This window comes from Mastigoproctus giganteus, chromosome 10 (genome assembly GCF_048544385.1).
Source record: "Mastigoproctus giganteus isolate SK-2022 chromosome 10, ASM4854438v1, whole genome shotgun sequence".
Classification (NCBI taxonomy): domain Eukaryota; kingdom Metazoa; phylum Arthropoda; class Arachnida; order Uropygi; family Thelyphonidae; genus Mastigoproctus; species Mastigoproctus giganteus.
In genome coordinates this window covers 52,140,052-52,167,169 of record NC_143584.1, presented here as the reverse complement: position 1 = coordinate 52,167,169, position 27,118 = coordinate 52,140,052, and the positions used below count along the sequence as shown (strand labels likewise).

The 27,118-nt window shown below is 37.7% G+C and overlaps 1 protein-coding gene across 2 annotated transcripts in view; it reads right to left on the bottom strand.

Annotated features, from left to right (window-relative positions):
• Nucleotides 1-27,118, bottom strand: part of LOC150079033 (twitchin-like) — a 2,795,346-nt gene that overhangs the window by 1,710,969 nt on the left and 1,057,259 nt on the right. For both annotated transcript variants that reach the window (XM_090382361.1, XM_090382360.1), the window contains one exon: nucleotides 23,221-23,523. In XM_090382361.1, the coding sequence (XP_090238487.1) occupies nucleotides 23,221-23,523 (303 nt within the window). The remainder of the gene's footprint in view (nucleotides 1-23,220; nucleotides 23,524-27,118) is intronic.

Sequence of the window (27,118 nt, the reverse complement as noted above, 5' to 3'; positions counted from 1 at the left end):
CATAAAGATTTTAAAAACAACATTTTGGAATTCAAAAGTACATCACCAAGGGTGTCGAGACTAATACTCAAGATTTCTAAGAGGTACAAGCTAAAGATTGTAATGATTTATGCACCAACATCGAGCCACGATGCTGAAGAGGTTGAAGACATGTACACTGAAATTGAGAGTCTTCTAGATGAGCAGAAAACCCACTACACTATTATTATGGGGGACTTCAATGCTAAGGTTGGAAAAAGGCAAAACAGCGCAGAAAGAGGAACTATAGGAAATTTTGGAATTGGTGAAAGAAATAAAAGAGGTGAAAGACTTGTGGAATTTGCAGAATCTCAAGGAATGTCAGTAATGAACACTTTTTTCAAGAAAAGGGTGAACAGAAAGTGGACATGGAAGAGTCCACATGGATTAACAACTAATGAAATCGACTTCATCCTCACTAACAGAAGATATATTGTGAATGATGTTACCGTCCTGAATAAGGTAAATGTTGGAAGTGATCACAGAATGGTAAGATGTACACTTGATATAGATGTAGGAAAGGAAAGGAAAAAACTGACTCGAGTAAATAATACAAAGGTCTTTGAAATAACAGAGGAGGAGAAAAAGCAGTATGTACTGGAACTTAAGAACAAGTTTGAGCTTCTGCAGACTGCTCAGGACCAAGATATCGACGAGGAATATTACAACTTTCTGAAAGTGATAAAGCCCAAGAAACCTATAGGGAAACAGATATTCCAAAGAAGAAAAAAATTAGTCAAGAAACACTTGTCATGATGAACCAAAGACGACAAATGAAGAGCAAGAAAAACACTGCCAGGGAGAAAATTGAATATACTGAGTTATGCAAAGCCATTAGAAAGAGACTCAGAGAGGACATAAGAAGATTTAACACAAGAAAAGTAGAACAAGCATTAAGGGAAAACAAAGGATTTAAATCAGCAGCCATGAGCAGTAATACAGAAAGACAAATGATACTGAAACTGAAGAATAGCAATGGTGTACTTATAAACAGCAGAGAAGGCATAATTCAAATAGCAGAAGACTACTATAGAGAATTATACAAGGAGCAAGGGAATGATACCAGCAGTGGGGAAGATGGATTGCAAGGTAGCAACACATACGACATACCCGATATTCTTCCTGATGAGGTAGAACATGCATTGAAGAAAATGAAGAATCGGAAAGCCCCGGGGGAAGATGAAGTTACTGTAGAGTTGTTAAAATTGGGAGGAAGAGACATAACACAAAAACTGGCAAGGCTCTTCACAAAGTGCATTAGAAAAGGTGTGATGCCTAAGCAGTGGAATAATGCAATCATAGTTTTGCTGCATAAGAAAGGAGATAAATCAGAAATTGGAAATTATAGACCAATTAGCTTGTTATCCCATATCTACAAGTTGTTCACAAGGGTCATTACTAAGAGATTAGAAAGAATACTTGATGAGAATCAACCGAAAGAGCAAGCTGGCTTTAGGACAGGATTCTCAACTATGGATCACCTTCACGTAATATCACAGCTAATGGAGAAAGCAAATGAATATAAAACACCATTATGCCTGGCATTTGTGGATTATGAAAAGGCATTTGACTCCATACAGCATAAGGCAATGTTTCGGGCACTGGAAAGACAAGGCATAGATACTCCATATATTATGATTTTGAAGAAAATATATGAGAGTGCTACATCCTTTATTAGACTAGACAAAGACAGTAGCAAATTTAAAATCGAGAAAGGAGTTCGACAAGGAGACACAATATCTCTGAAGCTGTTTACTGCTGCCCTTGAGGAAGCTTTCAGAAGATTAGACTGGTCGCAGAAAGGAGTCAATGTGAATGGAGAGTACCTAAACCATTTACGATTTGCAGATGACATTGTGGTCATAAGCCACGATCCCAAAGAATTAGAGGAAAATCTTAATCAGTTATGCACAGTTAGTAAGGATTTTGGACTAAAGATGAATATGGCTAAAACAAAAGTAATGATGAACAAGTATGCCACGGAAAGAGAAATAATGATTGAAGGAGCAGTAATTGAAAAGGTGGAGTCATATACTTATCTGGGACAAGTTATTAGCTGTAATAATGATAAATGGCTGGAAGTCAAGAGAAGAATAAATTTTGGATGGATAGCATTCAGGAAATATAGTCACATACTGAAGAGCAATATCCCAGTTTGTCTGAAACGTAAAATAATGAATCAATGTATACTCCCCACCATGACTTATGGAAGTGAAACTTGGGCACTCACCAAAAGAATGGAAGAGAAGCTAAGAACTACACAGCGAAGAATGGAACGAATTATATTGGGAATTAGAATGTTAGATAAGAATAGAAACACATGGATTAGGCAGCAAACTCAAGTAAAGGACATTCTTATCAAAACTAAAGAACTAAAATGGTCTTGGGCAAGACACATAGCTCGAAGACATGATGACAGATGGACTAAGAAAATAACAGAATGGTACCCAAGAGGAGCTAGAAGAAAACCTGGAAGACAAAGGCGGAGATGGATAGATGAAATTCATGAGTTTTTGAGTAGTAAATGGATGGCCAGTGCTCAAAACAGAAGGAACTGGAAAGTTGCTGGAGAGGCCTTCATCCTGCAGTGGATTGAAAATGGCTGATGATGATGTTGATGACACTTCAATCAGATCACCTCGCCGATGCCTAGTCTCTAGACACTGTAATTTGCAAAACTTAAGCCTTTCTTGTAAGAGTAACCCTTTGTTCCATTCACTAATCTTGTTGCCCTTCTCTGTACTCGTTCCACAAGCTCTACATACTTCTTGAAATGACTCCTCCAGACCTGTATACAGTACTCAAGGTGTGGCTTGACCATTGCTTTATACAAGGGAATAATCACCTCCTTATCCCTGCTAGAAAATTTAGCATTAGCATTAGCATTAGTAGAGGCATTTGATGCAAGAAAGCAAGCTTATGCAGCATCAGCCAAAAAAAAAAAAAAAAAAAAAAAAAAAAAGTAACGTAAATAAATAAAAATAACCACTTCCACTTCACCCCTCTGTTCGTTCGAAATACCTGTCCAGCTGAGCCTTAAACTTATTTAGGCTATCAACTTCCACGACAAGGGATGGAAGTCTGTTCCACCCACCAACCACCCGCTGGCTAAAGGCAAATTTCCGCACATCTATCCTACATCTGTCTTTCCTCAATTTGAATTTATGCCCTCTCAGGTGATTTTTCTGAGCTAGAGGAAGAATCCCATCAGCATTGAGCATGCTCAAACCATTCAAGGCTTTGTACACCTCTATCAGATCACCCCGCTGGTGCCTAGTTTCCAGACACTGTAATTTGCAAAACTTAAGCCTTTCTTCGTAAGAGAACCCCTTGTCCCATTCACCAATCTAGTTGCCCTTCTCTGTACTCGTTCCAGCAGCTCTACATCCTTCCTGAAATGAGGCCTCCAGGCCTGTATACAGTACTCTAGGTGTGGCCTGACCATTGCCTTATACAAGGGAATAATCACCTCCTTATCCCTGCTAGAAAAATTCCTATATATCATTGACAATACACCATGAGCTACTCTTGCAGCTTGTCTGCACTGCTCAGAGAACTTCATATCTGCCTGCACCACCACCACCCCCAGGTCCCTTTCATTCTCTATCACTGTCAGTGTAGTACCACAGAGTTGATACGTTGCTCTGGGGTTGCTGTTTCCCATATGTAGTACTTTACATTTGTCAATGTTAAACTTCATTTGCCACCTCGAAGCCCATCTGCTCAACCTTTCCAAATCCTGTTGCAGCAGCATAGTGTCAGTAGTGTCCTTGACAACCCTGCCAACCTTCGTATCGTCTGCAAACTTGGACATTAAGCCTGATATACCATCATCAATATCATTTATAAATACAGAAAACAATAAAGGCCCCAATACTGAACCCTGAGGGACTCCACTAATAACATTAGTCCATGATGAGCAGTGTCCATTGATTACCACTCTCTGTCTTCTCCCCCTCAACCACCCCTTTATCCATAGCAGCAACTTGCCTCCAATGCCACACTGCTCCAATTTGTGCAGCAGTCTTCCATGTGCAACAGTATCAAAAGCCTTTCTAAGATCCAAGTATATAATATCAAAGTTATTCCCTGCATCCAGTTCTTTTGTGACTGCATCATAGTATCCAATCAAATTGGTCAGGCAAGACTTCCCCTTAACAAAACCATGCTGTGTCCTAGCTATAACTGAAGTCTTGTCTAGATGATCCTGCAGTGCTTCTTTCACCAGTGCCTCCATTAATTTTCCGGGAACAGAAGTTAAACTCACAGGTCTATAATTACTTGTGTCAGCCTTTGATCCCCCTTTGTGAATTGGGGTCACATTTGCACATCTCCAGTCAATGGGTACCTCCCCTGAGTCCAAGGAAGCTCTCATAATTATGGCTAAGGGTTTGCTTACCTCCTTTGCTGCCTCCTTTAATATAACTGGATAGATCCCATCCACCCCAGGTGCCTTTCTTGTGTTTATCTTCAACAATTTCTCCTCCACTTTGCTCTCAGTTATTACAAGATTCTCTAGCTTACTGCTAGAGTTGAATACACCTCTGGCATTCCCCTCGCTGAATAACTCCTCATGTGTGAATGTCGATGCAAAATATTCATTTAGTTTGTTAGCTACCCGAGCAGGGTCATCAACAGTTGACCCATCGATCTCAAGTGGACCAATCTGATTCATCCCCTTCCTTCTAGAGTTTACATAAGTAAAGAACTCTTTGCTGTTTTTCTTCGCATCCCTTGCCAAGGATCTCTCGTAATCTGCCTTCGCCTGCCTAACCTCCTTTGTAACTTGGTTACAGATCAACTTGTATCTATCATAGGCGTCCGTGTCACGTGTTAATTTGTATGTATCCCATGCATTTTTCTTCTCTGCCATATGCCTCATTAGTTCATCTGACAACCATTTAGGCCTAAACCTTGAACAATATTTCTTAGTTGGTATGTAAAGCCTAGTAGCTTCCACGATAAGTTCTTTGAATGCTTCCCATTTTGAATTTGCTGTTGGCAATATCATCAGTTGATCCCACTGTATAGAATTTAAATACTGTCTCAGTCCATTGTAGTCGCCTTTACGAAAGCAATACCCCTTCCCTTTACCCCTAATGGTAGTTACCTCTTTGAGTAACTCCCACTTCAGCACCCTGTGATCACTGCCACCAAGTGGTTCATTTATCTGCAGATTCTTAATGCATGAAGAATCACTACTGATAATCAAATCAAGAGTATTACTCCCTCTAGTTGCCTCCCGAACATGCTGATGTAGAAAACAATCATCCAATAAATCCACAAAAGCCTTGCTACTGTGTGAGTGACCAGCCCCCAAATTCCAGTCAATATCAATATCCAGTCAATACCAGTCAAATTTCCTGTATATCATTGACAAGACATCATGAGCTACTCTTGCAGCCCATCTGCACTGCTCAGAGAACTTCATATCTGCCTGCACAATTACCCCAGGTCCTTTTCATTCTCTACCACTGTCAGTGTAGTACCACAGAGTTGATGTGTTGCTCTGAGGTTGCTGTTTATATGTAGTACTTTACATTTGTCAATGTTAAACTTCATTTGCCACCTCTCAGCCCATCTGCTCAACCTTTCCAGATCCTGTTGCAGCAGCATAGTGTCAGTAGTGTCCTTAACAACCCTGCCAACCTTTGTATTGTCTGCAAACTTGGACATTAAGCTTGATATACCATCATCAATATCATTTATAAATACAGAAAACAACAAAGGACCCAACACTGAACCCTGAGGGACTCCACTAATATCAGTCCACGATGAGCAGTGTCCATTGATTACCACTCTCTGTCTTCTCCCCCTCAACCATCCCTTTATCCATAGCAGCAATTTGCCTCCAATGCTACACTGCTCCAATTTGTGCAGCAGTCTTCCATGTGCAACAGTATCAAAAGCCTTTCTAAGATCCAAATATATAATATCAAAGTTATTCTCTGCATCCAGTTCTTTTGTCACTGCATCATAGTATCCAATAAAATTGGTCAGGCAAGACTTTCCCTTAACAAATCCATGCTGCATCCGAGCTATAACTGAAGTCTTGTCTAGATGATCCTGCAGTGCTTCTTTAACTAATGCCTCCATTAATTTTCCTGGAACAGAAGTTAAACTCACAGGTCTATAATTACTAGTGTCAGCCTTTGATCCTCCTTTGTGAATTGGGGTCACATTTGCACATCTCCAGTCTATGGGTACCTCCCATGAGTCCAAAGAAGCTCTCATAATTATGGCTAAGGGTTCGCTTACTTACTTTGCTGCCTCCTTTAATATAACTGGATAGATCCCATCCAACCTGGTTGCCTTTTTTATGTTTATCCTCAACAATTTCTCCTCCACTTTCCTCTCAGTTATTACAAAATCATCTAGCTCACTGCCAGAATTTACTTCACCTCTGGCATTCCCCTTCCTGAATAACTCCTCATGTGTAAATGTAGATGCAAAATACTCATTTAGTTTGTTAGCCACCTGAGCAGGATCCTCAACTATTGAACCATCAATATCCAGTGGACCAATCTGATTCATCAATTTCCTTCTAGAGTTTAATAGGTAAAGAACTCTTTTCTGTTTTGATGCATCCTTTGCCAATGATTTCTTATAATCTGCCTTTGCCTGCCTAATCTCCTTTGTGACTTGGTTACCGTCCAGCTTATATCTATCATAGGCTTCTGTGTCATGTGTTAATTTATATGTATCCCATGCATTTTTCTTCTCTGCTATGTGTCTCATTAGTTCATCTGACATCCATTTAGGCCTAAACCTAAATGTAAACCTTAGGATTATCAACAGTTAAACCATCGATATCAAGTGGCCCAATTTGATTCATCCCCTTCCTGCCAGTGTTTATATAAATAAAGAAATATTTGCTGTTTTTCTTTGCATCCTTCGCCAAAGATTTCTCGTAATCTGCCTTCACTTGCCTGATCTTCTTTGTGACTTGATTACAGACTAGTTTACATCTATCATAAGTTTCTGTGTTTCCCAATAATTTATATGCATCCTATGCACTTTTCTTCTCTACCACCAGTCTCATTAGTTCATCTGACATCCGTTTAGGCATAAACCTTCAACAATATTTCTTAATCAGTATGAAAAGCCTAGTAGCTTCCACGATTAATTCCTTGAATGCTTCCCATTTAGAATTTGCTGTTGGCAACATCACCAGTTGGTCCCACTGTACAGAATTTAAAAACTGCCTGAGACCACTGTAATCACCTGTATGAAAGCAAAACCTTCCCTTTACCTTAGATGGTAATTATATCTTTAAATATATCCAAAATCAATACCCTGTGATCACTACCACCTAGTGGTTCTTTTATCTGCAGATTCCTAATGCATGAATAATCACTGCTGATAATCTGATCAAGAGTATTACTCCCTCTCTAACATGCTGCTGTACAAAACAGTAATCCAATATATCCACAAAATTCTTGCTAGTCTGTGAGTGGCAAACCCATAAGTTCCAGTCAATATCGGAAAGTTAAAACTGCCTATTATAACATTCTGATTCACTGGCCCAGTCTATTTCTCTGTATAGCTGTTCATTGTACTCATCAGACCTACACTTAATACGATATACACAAATACTAGATATTGAAGATATTACTTATTCTAAAAATAATAACAATTAAAAGGTTATTAAAGAACAATACTTTGACTTTTTTTACATTTTTTATAAAAATTCTTGAAATTAGAGTAAAAATCATCATTTTTACTCTAATTTCTGGCCTATAAAGTCAAAATAAGAAGATATTTTCAAGAAGGAAATGACCATACAATATAGTTAAACTCTCTTGAAAATTGATTATACAGAGTTATTTAAGCTTATTTCCTCCTTATGTTAGATGCTTCTGTTTTATTTGAGACACTGCTATCCTCAGCACATCTTGCCAATATCAGTTTCTGCAGCATGGAAAACCTACTTGAGATGACTTCAATCCTTACTTCGACTTATATATTATGATAAATAGTGTCCCTATAACTACTGTCTTCAAATCCTAACTAGCAGTTTCCCTGAGTCCTTAAATTCTCTTGAATGATATTGGCAAAATCCTTGTGTTACCTCTGTTTTCCATCTCTTCAAATAGTTCCCCTTCTAAGGTGATAGAACACTATCTCCAAAAAGCCTTGCAGAGTCTTTCAAGCCTTAGTTAACACATAAGGCTTTCAGTATATAGTCCTTCCTATCTGCCTGGGCATAACTGCAGTCAAATATAGAATGTGATCTAATGCAGTATTTTTTTCAGCATGATCCTAAATTTATCTAAAAAATCACCAGTTTGCACACATTTCATTAGTTTCCACATGAATAATATTACTCTTTTTAGTTTTTTACTCCTAATATCTGATAATCTGTTGATCATATCAACTCTTACCAAGTTCAACAGTTACCAACTGTTCTGGCAAACACATTTTCTGGTTTTAATCCACCTATCCTTATTTTAAAAAAATGTTATCCATTTCCCTGACAATCCAACTCACAAAAAAAACTAAATCCACTTTAACCAGAATAGTAATACACTTAACAATGGAATCTCCCAATACTTCCCCTATAATTCCTGTAATACTTAAATTTCCTTATAGCCTCTTGAACCAGACTGGTAATGCACTTAATAATGGAATCTCAAATTGATCGACATGTCACCCATTAATTTATATGTATCCCATGCATTTTTCTTCTCTGCCATATGTCTAATTAGTTCATCTGACATCCATTTAGGCCTAAACCTTGAACAATATTTCTTAGTTGGTATGTAAAGCCAAGATAAGTTCTTTGAATCCTTCCCATTTTGAATTTGGTGTTGGTAACATCATAACTAGAGGGAGTAACATCATTACTCCCTCTAGTTACCTCCCAAACATGCTGATGTAGAAAACAATCATCCAATAAATCCAAAAGAAGCCTTGCTAGTGTATGAGTGACCAACCCACAAATGCGAGTCAATATGTGGGAAATTAAAATCCCCCATTATAAGACTCTCTGATTTACTGGCCCACTCTATTTCCCTGTACAATTTCTTATTATACTCATCAGAGTCATTAGGCCATAGCACACTCCTACTCTCAATTTTGATCTCCCAATGCTTATGTCACACCAAACTGACTCGACACTGCACTGTCCAGCGATGTTGACTGGCTTCACTTCGTTGGATTTTATGTGTTTCTTAACTAATAGCATAACCCCTCCTCCCTTCCTATCCTGTCTATCCTTTCTGTAGACGTTGTACTCCCCAAATTCCAGTTCTGCATTCCTTATATCTGTGTGACACCACGTCTCTGATATACCAACAATATCTGCCTTTGATGTTTTGAGCAATACATCAAATTTATCAAATTTATTTACTAAACTCCTAGAATTGGTGTACACGCAAGTATACATGCACCTGTTTGTATTCTTAGCTACCCTAACACAACCCATGTGTTTACTTGTACCGCAATGACTCCCAGCAGTCTCTGAAATATCCTGCATCTTGTTTTTCAGGCTTCTGCTCATTCCAATAGAAGCAGTGCAAGAATCACTTTCACCTCTGCCAGTGGCTACTGTTAATCTATTAGTCCTTGTATCCCCCCGATCTAGCAGTTTTCCGACCCACCTAACACTGCCTCGATAGCATCAGCAAACATTCTTGCACCCTTTCTATTTAAGTGTATCCCATCCCTGTAGAAGCAGTCTCTCCTGTTAACAAGTACAGTCCAGGCTGAAAAAAAATTCTACCCCTTGAGCCTTGCACAATCTTTCCAGGGCCGAATTGATCGACAAGGCTCTCATCATATACTCCCTCCTATCGTGTCTGGGTAGAATTGCAGACACTTTCGAATTCAACCCTAATTCACGGCTTTTTTTCAACAGTGACCTGTACTTGTTAAGTAATTCTGCCGGTCTCCTACTCTTAATATCATTAGTGCCGACGTGTACAACTATATCACCTTTTGTGCCTTTAAAAGATGATATCTGCTCTACAAAATCCTGTTCCACCTATCCTTTTTACAAAGCATGTTCCCCGTTTCCCTGACAGTAGAATCACCAACAACTACTAGTTCCTGTGGGACCAGCGCATTCTGCCTTGGGGGTTGCTGCTGTGTTGTGTGATGACCAAGTGCAAGCTCTGACATTGATGTGGGCAGCTGAGAGCTTGATGGGCCCCTCAATTTAGATCATTCGAGGGCATTCACCCTGTTCTTCAAGCTCTCATAGGCCCATAACAATGCTAAGTTGGCGCCTAATTTCCTCACACTCCTTACATTGCGCACACACAAAGGCATTTCCCTTGGCAATATCATGTCCCATTCCTGATTGCTCCACAAACATCAAACAAGCAGTGCATTTTAATAGACTGTGATTCAGAGGACAACTACCCCCCTCAGTTTTTCCCTGAGCCACATCACTTCCATTAGTTTGAGCCTTTTGCTTTGCTGCTCTGGTCTGAGTCATGATTTCTATTCAAGTTCAATAAAATTCCAATACAAAATATAACCTTAAACTTATATCCAAATGCAGTTATAACACTATATATATATATATATATATATATATATATATATATTATTTGAATTAAGTTGTAATGTATAACATGAAATGAAAGCTAGTATAATAGCTACTCAAGAAAAACCAAAAACCTACACGGGTGCTATAGTAAAAACCGGGTGCTATAGTATATAAAAACCTATACGGTTTTTACATACTTGGATATATATATATATATATATACATATGTATGTATTTCGGCATCAAATTTATCTCTGAGTTACGTTATATGACTTTCTTATCCCCTGTCAATTTATATGTATCAATTTATGATGTTACATTTGTCAAAACTATGTCGCTATATTTATTTAGTTAAAGTACAATTCAATTGACAATGAAATTTAATAAGATTAATAAACTTTATTGATTAATTGATACTACTATACTCGCTATCTAGTTTTCCGTTAAACCTTATGTTTTCTAGTTTTCTATTAGACCTTATGCTATCTAGTTCGGTGCACATGTTGTATCGTATAACAATGGCAGCAAGTTACGAATGGTTAATCTACAGACACAAGATATTATTTACTTTCCAAATTGCACTATCTAAATTCAAAATAAACCACAGAGCTTGACTAGGTCTATAAGCTACTTATAGAAAATAAGTTAATCTAACAATTAAGTCAATAAAGTGGCTAAGTATAATCATGGAAAAATTCTTAGATCAATCATAGATTGGCTAGAGGTTAGGAGGTAGAGTTATGATTAATGATTACTCTTAATTTTTGGCATTTTCCCAAGGATCAAGTACTGGGACCACTATTGTTTTTGCATGTTTTAAATGGCATTGACAAAGGAATACATGCTGTGGTGTCAAAATTCTGCAGATGATGTCAAAATTGGTGGAGTAGTTAATAATCAGCATAAAGCAGTGCTTATTCAGGATGATTTATATACATTTCAGAGATGGTCAGAAAAGCAGCAACTTAGTTTTAAAGCAGCAAAATGCAACATCTTACAATTGGGCAATCCAAAAATAATTTATTCACTTGGTGAGGCTGAATTAAAAACAATAAGGAAAGAAAGGAATTTGGAAGTTATGATACAGTCAAACATGAGGTAACAGTGTAACCAGGTGGCAAGGAAGATCCATGGTGTCCTATTGATGGTTTATTGTATATCAGCTTATAGAGATGTCATTATCTTACTATACAGGGTGTTTCAACAATATTGGTACAAACGTTTAGGGTAGGTAGGTAACATCAAAAGAAATGTGAATCGCATAGGAACCCATAACCGGAAACATCACCGTAAGTCGGTATATGGTGCTGTTCATCAGTTCGTGAGAGGGAAAATTTCTGGTTTACTCATTCAAGCAGTAGTCGCCACACAAAGAGCATGCATCGATATATGAACTGTGAGCTGGCACACATGCACCTAGTGTATGGATTAGCAGAGGGCAATGGACGAGCCGCTCAATGAATTTATGGAGAACGCTTTCCAGACAGACATGTACCGGACCACCGTTTGTTTGCACGTGTGCAACAAAATTTGTGCTATTATGGGTCATTTTGAGGTAACAGGAGTAGTGCAGGCAGACCACATTTGACCAAACTCCCGCAATGGAAGAGAGTGTGTTGAATGCCGTCCAGAATAATCCTACTACCAGCACACGTGCCGTTCCCTCTGCCTTAGGAGTGTCTCGTTGCAGTGTACAGCGTGTCTGGCACGACAATTCCTTACACCCCTTTCATCTCCAAAGGGTTCAGTTACTGCTCCCCCAAGATCATCCTGCACGTGTGGCTTTTGCGCAATGGTTTCTCCAAGAAAGTGTTCAAGACTTGAATTTTCCAGCCTATGTTTTGTTCATGGATGAGGCTTATTTCACTCGGGAAGGCTTAATCAATCATCACAATGCTCATATGTGGGCTCACGACAACCCACACGGTGTGTGGCCCCATGTGGCACAACCTCGCTTCGCAATAAATGTGTGGGCAGGTATGGTTGGTGACTGCTTATTCGGCCCATACCTGTTACCATCCCGCATGAACTCCGCTAAATATTGGATCTTTCTTGAACAAGTTCTACCAGGGTTACTTGACGATGTTCCAGCAAATGTGAGACGCAACATTTGGTTTCAACATGACGGGGTACCTGCCCATTATGGAAGGTGTGTTCATGACCATTTGAACAGGCATTTTGGGCGTCAATGGATTGGCCGTGGTGGGCCCGTTGCCTGGCCCCCACGCTCACCTGATTTATCGAGTCTTGATTTCTTTCTGTGGGGCCCTCAAATCTATCATGTATGAATCGCCTGTGGAGACGGAAATGGATCTGGTGGCGAGACTCATCTGCACTGCTGCTGCTACTGTCAAAGAAACTCCAGGTGTGTTCGACCCTGTCCGCCAATCCATGCTGTGTCGGTGTCATGCATGCATCGCGTCTCATGGTGGAACCTTCGAGCATCTGTTGTAACATCATGAAATGTATCCATCTCGTACTACATTGTTAATAATATGTCAAATAAATGTTTGCCACTAATTACTGTCTTGTGTCATTTCTGCTTCTTTTGCCTCTGCTACTACTTTCCCATGACATTTCCAGTTATGGGTTCCTATGCGATTCACATTCCTTTAGATGTTACCTACCTCCCCTAAATGTTTGTACCAATATTTTTGAGACACCCTGTATAAGGCAATTTTAAGACTTCACTCAGAATACTGTGTGTGTGTGTATTTGAATATATATAGAGTGGCTGTTGTTGTTTTTGTTGTTATTAAGTTTAATGACACAAGGGCTACTAAGGCCTAATTGTGTCAGTTCATAGTTTATTTTTTAGGTTTTCCATATACCTTACATCCATATACCTTTTAACAATTTAATTATACACTTGCATATAGGCCAGAATGATTTAAGTATGTTAACACCTTTTCTATGTTTTCATGATTTCCAAGAAAATGGGATAAAATCTGGGATTCGTTTAATTTACTGAATGAATGAAAGGTGCTAGAACGGATTGATAAGTAAAGAAAAAGTCTACAAGAAAATAGCAAGGAAGATCCATGGTGTGGAGTGGGGTGGATCTTCTCCCAATAATAAAAAGAGGTGTGTAATATAAGTACACCTAATTCTCAGTCTTGACAATACCACTTCTTCTCATCTGTTTTGTCTGAATCCAGACAGCCACAACTCTGGTTCCTGTTTGATCTCATAAAGTTTGTTGTTGGTATTTGTTCAAGAATGGAGATACCACCTAAAGAAAGACATTGAGCAACTTGAAAGATGGGGAATGCACATGGTAAGATTGACAAAGGGGAGTACATATAAGAAAAGACTTCAAGTACTTTTAGTAACTAAGCACTTTAGAGATCTGATTGTGGTGTACAAGGTTCTGAGGGGAGAAAGAAAAACATATGAGGGTGAAATTTTCACTGTTATAAATGATTTCAAGGTTAGACCATATTACAAGAAATTTTCTTTTAGCCAGTGAGTTGTTAATTACTGAAATAAGTTGCCTCCATGGGTGATTTAGGCTGACAGCTTGGGGAGATAATTCAAAAGTCAGTTGGATATGTGCCTATGTGAAGAGGGAGTCAAATAGTGAAGTTGTGGTTTGCTTTATTTTATTTTATTTATTATTATTATTATTTTTTTTTTTGGCTAGTTCAGAAAAAGCTCAGTCTTCCTTGCACCATATAATATGGCTAATATTAATGCTAGATAAAATCCATATTGAAATATAAAACACCAATAAAATCAAATTAATCAAAATGAAATTAAGCATCACTGTTAAAAAAGAAGTTACAAAGCAATCAAAACACAACAAGGCTGAAACTAATCTTAATGAAACCACAAAAATAAAAATCTCAGATAAATCAAGGCAAAAATACTGGACATCATTGTTGGAAGAAGGTTTTATATGAGCATGTCAAAATTAATTTCTTAGAATAACGATCTGGGACTGCTGTTTGTCTTGAAACTTTATGCATAGGTACTACTGGACATAATCTCAGGTACATGATGAAAAGTAGCACCAAAATAGCTGTAAAAATGAGGCAACGGTTTCATATGGTTGGTAATGGTTTTAATTTGATTACAATTGCCATACACATGTTAAAGGCACTGCACATGAACAGATGGTCATTTGCTCAGTGTGTGTCTGTGTGCCTGTTAATGTTTACACACATTTTTATAGAACCTTCAAATTCCTACTTTAGGATCATAACAGACAATACTGGATGTATAATTATGGACTAATTATTTACATCCATATATGTCACAGTTATCAAGCAAATTTTCAGAAAATCAGTCCAGTCTTTCTAGGTGGATAAATCTCAATGACAAGCAGAGTATATCTGATTAAAAGCAAGTGAAGCAAACCTAAGATGGCATGCAGAAAAGATGGGAGAAGAGAGATTAACTAAACAGACATTTGCAAAAATATAAGGTTTCAGGGATGGTGTTACAATAAATGGTCACAGATTGACCGTGTTAACTAAACATTAGAATAAAGAGGGATTGCTCTGGCGATGGCTAATATCTAACAGGAAATAGGATAGCATTGGTGGAAAATAGTAAAAGGAATGCCAATGATCTAGGACTGATTTGTACTACCATAGTGACATGTACACCAATATCATCGCTTGTATCTGTGCAAACATATATATATATACACATGATGATAATGTATTTGCCTTCTTAGTTAGTCAGAGGTTACATATTATAGTTTTAATTGTTTTTTTTTTATAATTTTTCTAAAAATGTGAGGAACTAATAGATGCAAATCTGACCTAATCAAATCCTTGTGCGGCAGTGGTAAACCATCACAAGCATGGACCTCTGCAGCAATGCTATTTATTTCTTTTTTTTTAATGTATTCTCTATATTTTCCCTTTTAATTTTGCTCCCTCTTCCCCAAGCTCATGGCCCTCATTAAACCATTCCCCTCCACATATAGGATGATGAGATGTGCATGCTAATTGGAATTTTAAAATAAATCTAAAAACACTGTATATCCTGCTATGTTTCTTGTGACCCAATTCTACTATATCTTATATACAAATGGGGTGAATCACAAATGTCACTAATGTTTTGTGAGATATACACACCTTGTCTTGCCTTCTTCAGTGTTATTTAGATAGCTAGAGTTAGAAAACTGGGATCATATTTCCAGTGCTATTTATTAAGTAGTAAAATCATAAATATACAATTTTTGTAATTCAATAATCCTGCATTCCTTATAAAAAGTAATATAAAAGTTGAATATTCAACTGTTTTAGCATTTATATTAAGTTTCAAATCAGTTACCATATAATATGGATCTATTAAATAAAACAATTAAGTAATTATACATAAATTAATAAATATTAAGTAGATATACAGTCAAGTATCAATTAAGTATAAGCAAGCATTTTCTCCACTTATTCTTAAAACCTATATGCCTAAATTAACTTATTTCACACAGAAAAACAAACACTAGATGTTTTTCTTGCTGTGTGAAATGCTCACATCCAGCTAATTCCTAAAAAGGGTGACCATTTCCCCACACCTTCAATTATTGTCCAATTGCTCTTATGTATGGATTCTATCAGAATCCAGCACTAGTGATACCTTGGCTTATGTGGCTTATCTTTGGACATATTACTATTATTAACTGGTCATCATCAGTCAAACTTCTTGTAATAAGAATCTCGAGATTCTTATTAGAGGACGTTTACGCTATTATCACCTGCCTAGTCACTGCAGTGATAATAGTGCAAAAGATACTATTCCAGGTTTAGACCTAAATAAATGTCACATGAATGAAGAGACTAATGGTAGAGAAGAAAAACAGATGCGATGATTATTTCAGAAATACTGCTGTAAAACATCTCATCAAAAATATGGAGTGAATTTTTCTCTTGTTTTCTGTACTAATAAAATGATGTTCTTGGAGAACATAAATTTTTATGCTCAAAAGATACCCACAAAACCATTTTGAGTGTATGTTTTAAGCTAAAATTTTACTTTCCCCAGTAAAATAATTTTAAGAAATATTTAAGTGAAGGGGAAAACCCAAAGACCTTACTAAATTGTTAAGCTCATTTTTGGCAAGTGTTTACTAACTAAATGTGTTCATTAAATGTTTAAGCTTGAAAATCCATATCATCATCTCTGTGGTTTGTGGGATTACACTAGATAAGTAGAATTAAAAGAAAGTAACAATTTTTTTTTTTCCTTTAATCCACTATCTCAGTTCTTTAATCCATTATCTTATTTATGTGGAAACACAAATACTGCTAACTATCTACAGAGCCCATAATTTGTTTTTTAATATTCAAGTATAATTCAAAGTACATATAATATGCATTTTTCATAAGTTCTGTAATTTTTGCCTTTGTTTCTTTGTAACAAATGTAAATGAAAAAAATTTGGATGGTTTACACAACCATTTGTGGTGTAAACAAATGGTTATGTAAACTTTATCCAGAGTTATGTATAAAGAAAAATATATCAATGTGCATTCAAAACAAAAAAAAACACCCCCAGGGGCTCACATATCGTGATTATGGGCTTGGCACACCCAGGGTCCTGAGCTGGATATCATCATTCTTCTCTTTCTTGGTGATTCCTTTCTACTTCTCTCTCTCTCTCTCTCTCTCAGAGTAACTCGGATTTTTTTTTTTTTTGCCTGGTGCAGCATCTATATGGCTAATAATAATAATAATAATAATAATAATAATAATAATACATACCATATGGAAATTGCATATTAAACTTATACAATTAGTAGTGCACTTCTTATGAATTTGAAGAATGATCCTAACATCACATTAATGGAACAGGACCAGGGTATGTCTGCCAGGGGCAAAGGTTGATGACGTTGTACAGCGGATATCATCTTTTAAGGGCACAAAAGGTGATATAGTTGTACACGTTGGCACTAATGATATTAAGAGTAGGAGACCGGCGGAATTACTTAACAAGTACAGGTCACAGATGAAAAAAAGCTGTGAATTAGGGTTGAATTTGAAAGTGTCTGCAATTCTGCCCAGACACGATAGGAGGGAGTATATGATGAGAGCCCTGTCGATCAATTCGGCCCTGGAAAGATTGTGCAGGGCTCAAGGGGTAGAATTTTTTTCAGCCTGATCTGTACTTGTTAACAGGAGAGACTGCTTCTACAGGGATGGGATACATTTAAATAGAAAGGGTGCAAGAATGTTTGCTGATGCTATCGAGGCAGTGTTAGGTGGGTCGGAAAACTGCTAGATTGGGGGGGATACAAGGACTAATAGATTAACAGTAGCCACTAACACAGGTGAAAGTGATTCTTGCACTGCTTCTATTGGAATGAGTCGCTGCCTGGAAAATAAGATGCAGGATATTTCAGAGACTGCTGGGAATCATTGGGGTACAAGTAAACACATGGGTTGTGTTAGGGTAGCTAAGAAAAAGAACAGGTGCATGTATACTTGCGTGTACACCAATGCTAGGAGTTTAGTAAATAAATTTGATGAATTTGAGGTATTGCTCAAAACATCAAAGGAAGATATTGTGGGGATTTCAGAGACGTGGTGTCACACAGATATAAGGAATGCAGAACTGGAATTTGGGGAGTACAATGTCTACAGAAAGGATATACAGGATAGGAAGGGAGGAGGGGTTATGCTATTAGTTAAAAAACACATAAAATCCAAGGAAGTGAAGCCAGTCGACATCGCTGGACAGTGCAGTGTGGAGTCAGTTTGGTGTGACATAAGCATTGGGAGATCAAAATTGAGAGTAGGAGTGTGCTATAGGCCTAATGACTCTGATGAGCATAATAAGAAACTGTACGGGGAAATAGAGTGAGCCAGTAAATCAGAGAGTCTTATAATGGGGGATTTTAATTTCCCAGATATTGACTGGAATTTGGGGGCTGGTCACTCACACACTAGCAAGGCTTTTGTGGGTTTATTGGATGATTGTTTTCTACATCAGCATGTTCGGAAGGCAACTAGAGGGAGTAATACTCTTGATTTGATTATCAGTAGTGATTCTTCATGCATTAAGAATCTGCAGATAAATGAACCACTAGGTGGCAGTGATCACAGTGTTCTGAAGTGGGAGTTACTCAAAGAGGTAACTACCATTAGGGGTAAAGGGAAGGGGTATTGCTTTCATAAAGGCGACTACGATGGACTGAGACAGTATTTAAATTCTATACAGTGGGATCAACTGATGATGTTACCAACAGCTAATTCAAAATGGGAAGCATTCAAAGAACTTATCTTGGAAGCTACTAGGCTTTACATACCAACTAAGAAATATTGTTCAAGGTTTAGGCCTAAATGGATGTCAGATGAACTAATGAGGCATATGGCAGAGAAGAAAAATGCATGGGATACATACAAATTAACACGTGACACAGAAGCCTATGATAGATACAAGTTGATCTGTAACCAAGTTACAAAGGAGGTTAGGCAGGCGAAGGCAGATTACGAGAGATCCTTGGCAAGGGATGCGAAGAAAAACAGCAAAGAATTCTTTACTTATGTAAACTTTCGAAGGAAGGGGATGAATCAGATTGGTCCACTTGATATCGATGGGTCAACTGTTGATGACCCTGCTCAGGTAGCTAACAAACTAAATGAATATTTTGCATCGACATTCACACATGAGGAGTTATTCAGCGAGGGGAATGCCAGAGGTGTATTCAACTCTAGCAGTAAGCTAGAGAATCTTGTAATAACTGAGAGTACAGTGGAGGAGAAATTGTTGAAGATAAACACAAGAAAGGCACCTGGGGTGGATGGGATCTATCCAGTTATATTAAAGGAGGCAGCAAAGGAAGTAAGCAAACCCTTAGCCATAATATGAGAGCTTCCTTGGACTCAGGGGAGGTACCCATGGACTGGAGATGTGCAAATGTGACCCCAATTCACAAAGGAGGATCAAAGGCTGACACAAGTAATTATAGACCTGTGAGTTTAACTTCTGTTCCCGGAAAATTAATGGAGGCACTGGTTAAAGAAGCACTGCAGGATCATCTAGACAAGACTTCAGTTATAGCTCGGACACAGCATGGTTTTGTTAAGGGGAAGTCTTGCCTGACCAATTTGATTGGATACTATGATGCAGTCACAAAAGAACTGGATGCAGGGAATAACTTTGATATTATATACTTGAATCTTAGAAAGGCTTTTGATACTGTTGCACATGGAAGACTGCTGCACAAATTGGAGCAGTGTGGCATTGGAGGCAAATTGCTGCTATGGATAAAGGGGTGGTTGAGGGGGATTGTTATTGTTTGTTATTTGGTTTTTAGGAGCATTAGCAACTAAGGCCATACTGCTCCGGGATATGCGGTGGTCATTCCCTGACCTTCCCGCATCCTCCGTATTTGGTGGTGACGGGCTCGAACCCCGGTCTAATCAAGAAGCGTGTGTTACGCACTGCTGCTCCTTCCCACCTGGCTACGGAGGCGCCGTTGAGGGGGAGAAGACAGAGAGTGGTAATCAATGGACACTGCTCATCGTGGACTAATGTTATTAGTGGAGTCCCTCAGGGTTCAGTATTGGGTCCTTTATTGTTTTCTGTATTTATAAATGATATTGATGATGGTATATCAAGCTTAATGTCCAAGTTTGCAGACGATACGAAGGTTGGCAGGGTTGTCAAGGACACTACTGACACTATGCTGCTGCAACAGGATTTGGAAAGGTTGAGCAGATGGGCTTCGAGGTGGCAAATGAAGTTTAACATTGACAAATGTAAAGTACTACATATGGGAAACAGCAACCCCAGAGCAACGTATCGACTCTGTGGTACTACACTGACTGTGGTAGAGAATGAAAGGGACCTGGGGGTGGTTGTGCAGGCAGATATGAAGTTCTCTGAGCAGTGCAGACGGGCTGCAAAAGTAGCTCATGGTGTATTGTCAATGATATATAGGAATTTTTCTAGCAGGGATAAGGAGGTGGTTATTCCCTTGTATAAGGCAATGGTCAGGCCACACCTAGAGTATTGTATACAGGGCTGGAGGCCTCATTTCAAGAAGGATGTAGAGCTGCTGGAACGAGTACAGAGAAGGGCAACAAGATTAGTGAATGGAACAAAGGGGTGCTCTTACGAAGAAAGGCTTAAGTTTTGTGAATTACAGTGTCTGGAAACTAGGCACCAGCGAGGTGATCTGATAAAGGTGTACAAAGCCTTGAATGGTTTGAGCATGCTCAATGCTGATGGGGTTCTTCCTCTTGCTCAGAATAATCACCTGAGAGGGCATAAATTCAAATTTAGGAAAGACAGATGTAGGATAGATGTGCGGAAATTTACCTTTAGCCAGCGGGTGGTTGGTAGGTGGAACAGACTTCTATCCCTTGTCATGGAAGTTGATAGCCTAAATAAGTTTAAGGCTCGGCTGGACAGGTATTTCGAACGAACAGAGGGGTGAAGTGGAAGTGGTTATTTTTTTATTTATTTATTTTACTTTATTTATTTATTTTTTTTTTATTTTTTTTTTTGGCTGATGCTGCATAAGCTTGCTTTCTTGCATCAAATGCCTCTACTAATGCTAATGCTAATGACTCTAAGCTTCTCCTCAGCCAATTCTGTTCATAAATTCATGCCACACCTCTCCTACCAACACTACTGCTTCCAACCAGCAGGGAGAAATCCTGGAATAACTGACAATACTCTTGTGTGGCAACTGTTCTAGAGAAACCACTAAACAGTGGTTTTCAAATTTTGAAGCATAATGAAATGTAATACAGTTTCAATTACAATAACTCACTTGTTTAAATTTAAATATACATTTTAGAAAAATCCATCTGTGACAGCAAAAACACTGCATATAATTTTTCAAATCAGCATGCTGGGACTGCTATACAATAGATAGAATACATAGCATAATAAAACCATCACATGCTTGTGCAACTGAAAACTAGCTACTTTTGAATGAGTTAAATCCCTATTAAAAGACTTTTGTGTTTGTTCTTTATACGCTTGGAATAGTAAAATGCGAGTCCATTACTGCGGGTCCATTTTACAACTCTTATCCTATAAAATTATATTCTACATAATAAGATAGCAGCATTATTGCAGAATGCAAACTTATTCTAATTCAATTTCCATTAGCAAATGCCCAACCTGTATATTATAAAGCAGATGTTCCCAATCTATGGCATATACATTGTTGCAAATTGGTGTGTGGAAAAAAAACCTAAGCAGCAATTCTCCTATTAAAAAAAATAAATAAAATAAATAAATAACCTAGTGTTAACAGAAAAGTGCATCTTTTTTGAAGAAAAGAAGAAAATCACTTTGAAGAAAACCCACTTTACAAGAAAAATTAATGCAGGAGTCCCTCAAGGTGGTGTCCTGTCTGGCCTTCTCTTCTCAGCGATTCTGATTCCTTTCATGATTCATCGTGATGATGCTCTAATATATGCCGACGATATAAAGTTTCTTACCTTAATCCCACCGTCTACAAACCCAATGGAAATTACGTCTTCCATCACAGAGAACTTGACCACTCTTTCAACTTACTTGAAGATGTTTGAATTAAACCTTAACCCGTCAAAATCTGCAATAATGACTTACTCATTGAAACAGCAACCAACAATAATTCAACCTTCAGTTTTAGGTACTCTAATTCCAGTGGTTACCTGCCATAAAGATCTCGGGGTATATTTTGATCCGAAGCTGAAATTTAATGATTACACAGAATACCTCCGGAAGCGTTTTAACACCCTACGCTGGAGCGCAAAACAACACTTACTTCATTCCTACGATGCCGCAACCACTACCAGATATCTTCAAGCCACCGTTTATCCGGCTATTTTATATGCTGCTGAAATTTGGGCATCTGCGTCGCCTTCACTTCAAAAACCGGTGTTCTCGTGTGAATACTGGACCCTGAAATGGGCCACAAATAAGCATCGCCGACCCCCTCAATTGAGAACAACTGACATGGCTGAGCAGCTAAATGTACCCAGGATCCCGAGGTTAATTGACAGCAGGCGTTTAATGACTTCAGTAAAAATGTACACAGGAGTAATAAATGCCCCAAACATCTGGGATTTCTGTCAGTGGCACAATCCTACGCCATCCTTGAGGTCAGAGCCCACACTAATCCTCAAATACAACCGGTTGAAACTGTGTAGTCGGTTCCTACCTGCCCAGGCACTCCCAAAAATTCAGGCACTGCTCCGTCTTGGAGTCGACCTTCAGAAATTAGCTACCGACTACAAATACCGTCACATGCTCTTCGAGTGGATTCCATCTGTGGAACTGGGATAATATCCTCCATATGATGTTTAGTCCTCATTTTTCATTATTACAATTTACATGTTTGTAACTCATAATTTACATGTTTGTAACTCATAATTTACATGTTTGTAACTCTTTATTTCCATGTAACGGTAATTTTTTTCCTTTTTGCCAATTAATTTCATTTATAATTTCATTTATAATGTAAAACTCCTGGCCATGTCGCCGTGTTGAGTATTATTGTCTCTAGTACACGTCCTGTACTTATTAGCAATAAAGAATTTATTTATTTATTTATATTTATTTATTTTTTGAGAGTGATACTCAAGAAAGATTAAGAATCCCCATTCCAATGCCTTGAATTCATATCTGAATTCAAAGCACTAATAACAAGGTAAAATAAGTATTTCACAGTAAACAGTTCTATGAATATTTTATATAAATACAACTGAACTTTCCTTTTCTGTGTTTGTATATAAAACTTTGGAAATACTCACAGTATCTAGGTTTTGCAATATGTGACTTTGTTGCATCACTGGGTTCTCCAGGCCCTGCTTTATTGACTGCCCTCACACGAAACTGGTACTGTTGACCAGGTATCAAATCTGGAACTGTAGCCTCCGTTTTTGGAGAATTTGTTTCTAAACAGGGCTCCCAGCTTGTACCAAATCTTTCCTTTTTTTCAATGATATAACTAGAAATAGGTGCACCACCATCTTTATTTGGAGGTTTCCACTTAAGATCAACTTTATTTTCATCCCAGTCTACTATTTCAGGAACTCCAGGTGCACCTGGCTCCTCTGAATAATAGAAAAGAAGGGGAAAAAAATCATTAATATGAATTTAGAAAATATCTAATTCCAAAAAACTACCATTGAGTTATAAATAAAAATTAGCTTTTAATTCAAAAATATACTAATAAACAGCACACAATAACCAGCTTCATGAAAGAGTAATAACCAAATCTATGAAAAATGCTTATTCAAAAAAAAAAAAAAAAAAGAACATACAAATTAACTTGAATCAACAAACTGTTATTTAAAAGGATCGGAGTAGTTTAAATTTAGTGTAGCCATGGCTGAATAATCAGACTTAGAGAACATGTATATATTTTTCAAACTTACATCAACTCTATTTTGCACTATTACATACACAAATGTATACATACATTGAACTATACTGTCAGACATGAGATACATGTGTGGATTCCCTTATTAGCATTACTATTAGTATCAAAATATGTTTGATTCATCACATAGGTGCTAATCCAGTTCATTTTACTACATAAACTCAACATATACAAAGTTTTTCCTCATCTGGGGACCTTTCTGCCAATTCCATAAGATGCTTTGTCCATCTTTGGACCTTTTCAAAAAACGCAATGCCTTTTTATTTGGTGCAATTTCCACATTTGGACATAGCAAGCATTATAAGTGCAGTCTCACACCCGCCATAAGCAGTGGCATTATCATCTCCCTATCTCTACAAATACATGTTCAATAAATAACCAACATGACAGTATGGACCCTCCTGCTGCCAGCCTATACTGTACTAAGAATTTCACATTTTCTGTATCATAAGTCTCAAATCTGTTTATTTCTCTACTATTTTAATTTAATCCCTCCAAAAGTATAAGTTATTTTGAGGTTGTTATTTCTCAAGTGTAAAACCAGCAGCACATAGCAACATTAAAAGATCTGCCACTTTTCTGACTTCCCTGAAACCAAACAGCCATTCCGATAGTGTTACTTAGTGCTGTGTGCCAACCACTCTCCCAATCTTGGCATCACCTGCATATTTTTGCTTTATGTCCTAAATATTTTTGTCAATGTCAGCTAAAAAAAAAAAAAAAACAGCAGTGGTTCCAACAGTAATCCTTGAATGACCCCACTTCTAAACTCGATCTGAAAAAGTAATCATTAACCCACCAACTATGCAAAATTATTTCCTACATCAAATTCATGAGAAACTCTGTAAACATAGCTATCTAGATTAGTTAAAGATTTTTTCTTTACACAGTCATGTTTTGTTTCCTTCCATAATTACCCAATTTACTGGTAGAACCACATTTATATATTGATATTGCATTGACCTGGTGACCAATTTTGGCCAATGATTGCACAAGACACCCAGCTATTAAAAAAATAAATAAAATTAAAGGGAAAGTGGGAAGTGCACAAACAAACATACAAAAAATTGTTGGATAATCCACATATTTTTATTCCTTTATGAATGGTTATAAAAATGATTTTATTTCCAGTGATATCACCCAATGGAGTTTCACCCCCTACCCTAGCCCCATCATTCATTGATTAAAAGCAGAAATCTTTGTTTTAAATATATAATAGTTTATACAGTGCAACCCAGTGGCGTAGCTACTATGTAGGCAGGCAAGTCAATTGCCTCAGGGCCCAGCATCTTTGGCTGTCTCCTGTTTTTGCAATTTTCATTAATTAAGTAGGGGCCCTGAACATGTTCTTTGCCTCCGGGCCTGAAAAAGGGTAGCTACGCTACTGGTGCAACCTTGATTTACCACACTTTTGGAGATGCCAGTATGATCACCTCCCCCCCCCCACCAGGAGAAACAAAATATAATGCAGTTTTTGGAAAATATACAAATTTCACAAAAAAACTGGCAAAAGCAAAGTCCATACCTAACAGACTAGAACCAACTACTGCAGTGGTGGGTTCCAAATGCATTCCCCTTTTGTGGTATAATCTTCCAATTAGACAATTAAATTTTTATAAACATCATGGGACTTATCCAAGAGTAATTACTGTAGATATTCAGTTTTTTTTTTTTTTTTTTTTTTTTTACCATCTCCTCTACTTTTATCGCAAAAGGGCCTCTACTTTACTATTTTTTACTATTGCACATATTGCAATCACCCATGTGCAATTACCATTTCGATGGTAATTGCACATGGAAAGCTCATAAAAGTAAACATATTTTATCTGGTGGGGAGAGGGGGGATGAGAACAAGCTATTTCCACTTCCCGGCGAAGTGGATTTGGGGGAAATGGCATTGGAGGCAAATCAAATCAATTCAGAGGATGATAGCGCAGATGAAAATTCTAAACTTTCAAATTTTACTCTAAAAAAGCATACAGGAAGGCATAAAGTTACCTGAGAAGTTAGAATCTTATTTTGTAAATGCAGATTCTTGAATGAAAGAAGCCCAATGTTCAAAAGGGCACTTCAAAAATATTTAGTTCCATTCGATGAAGTTCACAAAGATTTATCAAGCAAAAGCTAACAAAACCAGATTACTGATTTTTTAAAGAGAGCAGAAGATGCACGAAATCTAGAATGGTGTATTTTTGTTAGTTTTTTTAACGGAATAGTGTATTTTTGTGTATAATAACCCCCCTTTTTGTACATTTTCTTAGTCCCGTATAACACGGTTTCACACAACACAACATTTTAGAGGAACCTAACTACTGTGTTATTCGAGGATTACCTGTATGGTATACAGGTCTGGAAGCCTCTTTTAGGAAAGATGTGGATCTCTTAGAATGGGTGCATAGAAGAGCAATATGATTAGTGAGGGGAAACAAAGAGAGATACTCTTATCGAAAAAGACTTCAGTTCTGGAAATGCAATGTCTGGAATCTAGACACCTGCATGGAGATCTGACTGAGGTGTGACTTTGAATGGATTGAGTAAGCTAAATGTTGATGCATCCGTATTCTTGCTCAGGCAACACACATAAGGAGGGGTATAAATTTAAATCGAGGAAGGATGATTGCAAATAGATGTGCAGAAATATACTTTAATTTAGTAGGCAGTTGAGTGTTGGAACACACTACGACCTGGCATTATGCAAGTGAGTAGTCTGAATAAATTAAAGGAAGATTTAGAGATATTAGACTTATTAGAGGTGATGACAAGGTGATGTAAGAAGAGTGTGTGGGTTTTTTTTGTTTTTTTTTTTTTTGCTGGTTTTGTATAAACTTGCTTCCTTGTTTCATTTGACACTACTAATACTAAATCAAGTGGTAGGGTATCTGTTAGATAAAAAAAAACCTTTTTTCTATAAAGTTTTTGGGGGCTAAGGAAAAGAAAGCCAACACAAGATCAACGAGAAACGTCGGATAACTTATGCAGAAAATTAGTTTCCCGACACCAGACTCTAGCCCTGCTCGCTCGGTAAACAGATGGTAGGTGTTATCGGTCTGGAGCTGAAATCAAGAAGGATATATTGATTGACAGATGGGCGTGGCAAATGATGAAATGATTGGTAGTTGGCACGACAGACGACAAGCTAATGTGTAGTCATTGGTTGGCATTATATTGTGTATTTATGAGTAAAGAACAGTGCATAATAGTTTTGCAATGAACGGTAAACAGGTAATAGTAGCGATGAATCTTTTAAAGATGGAAGAAATTTGTAA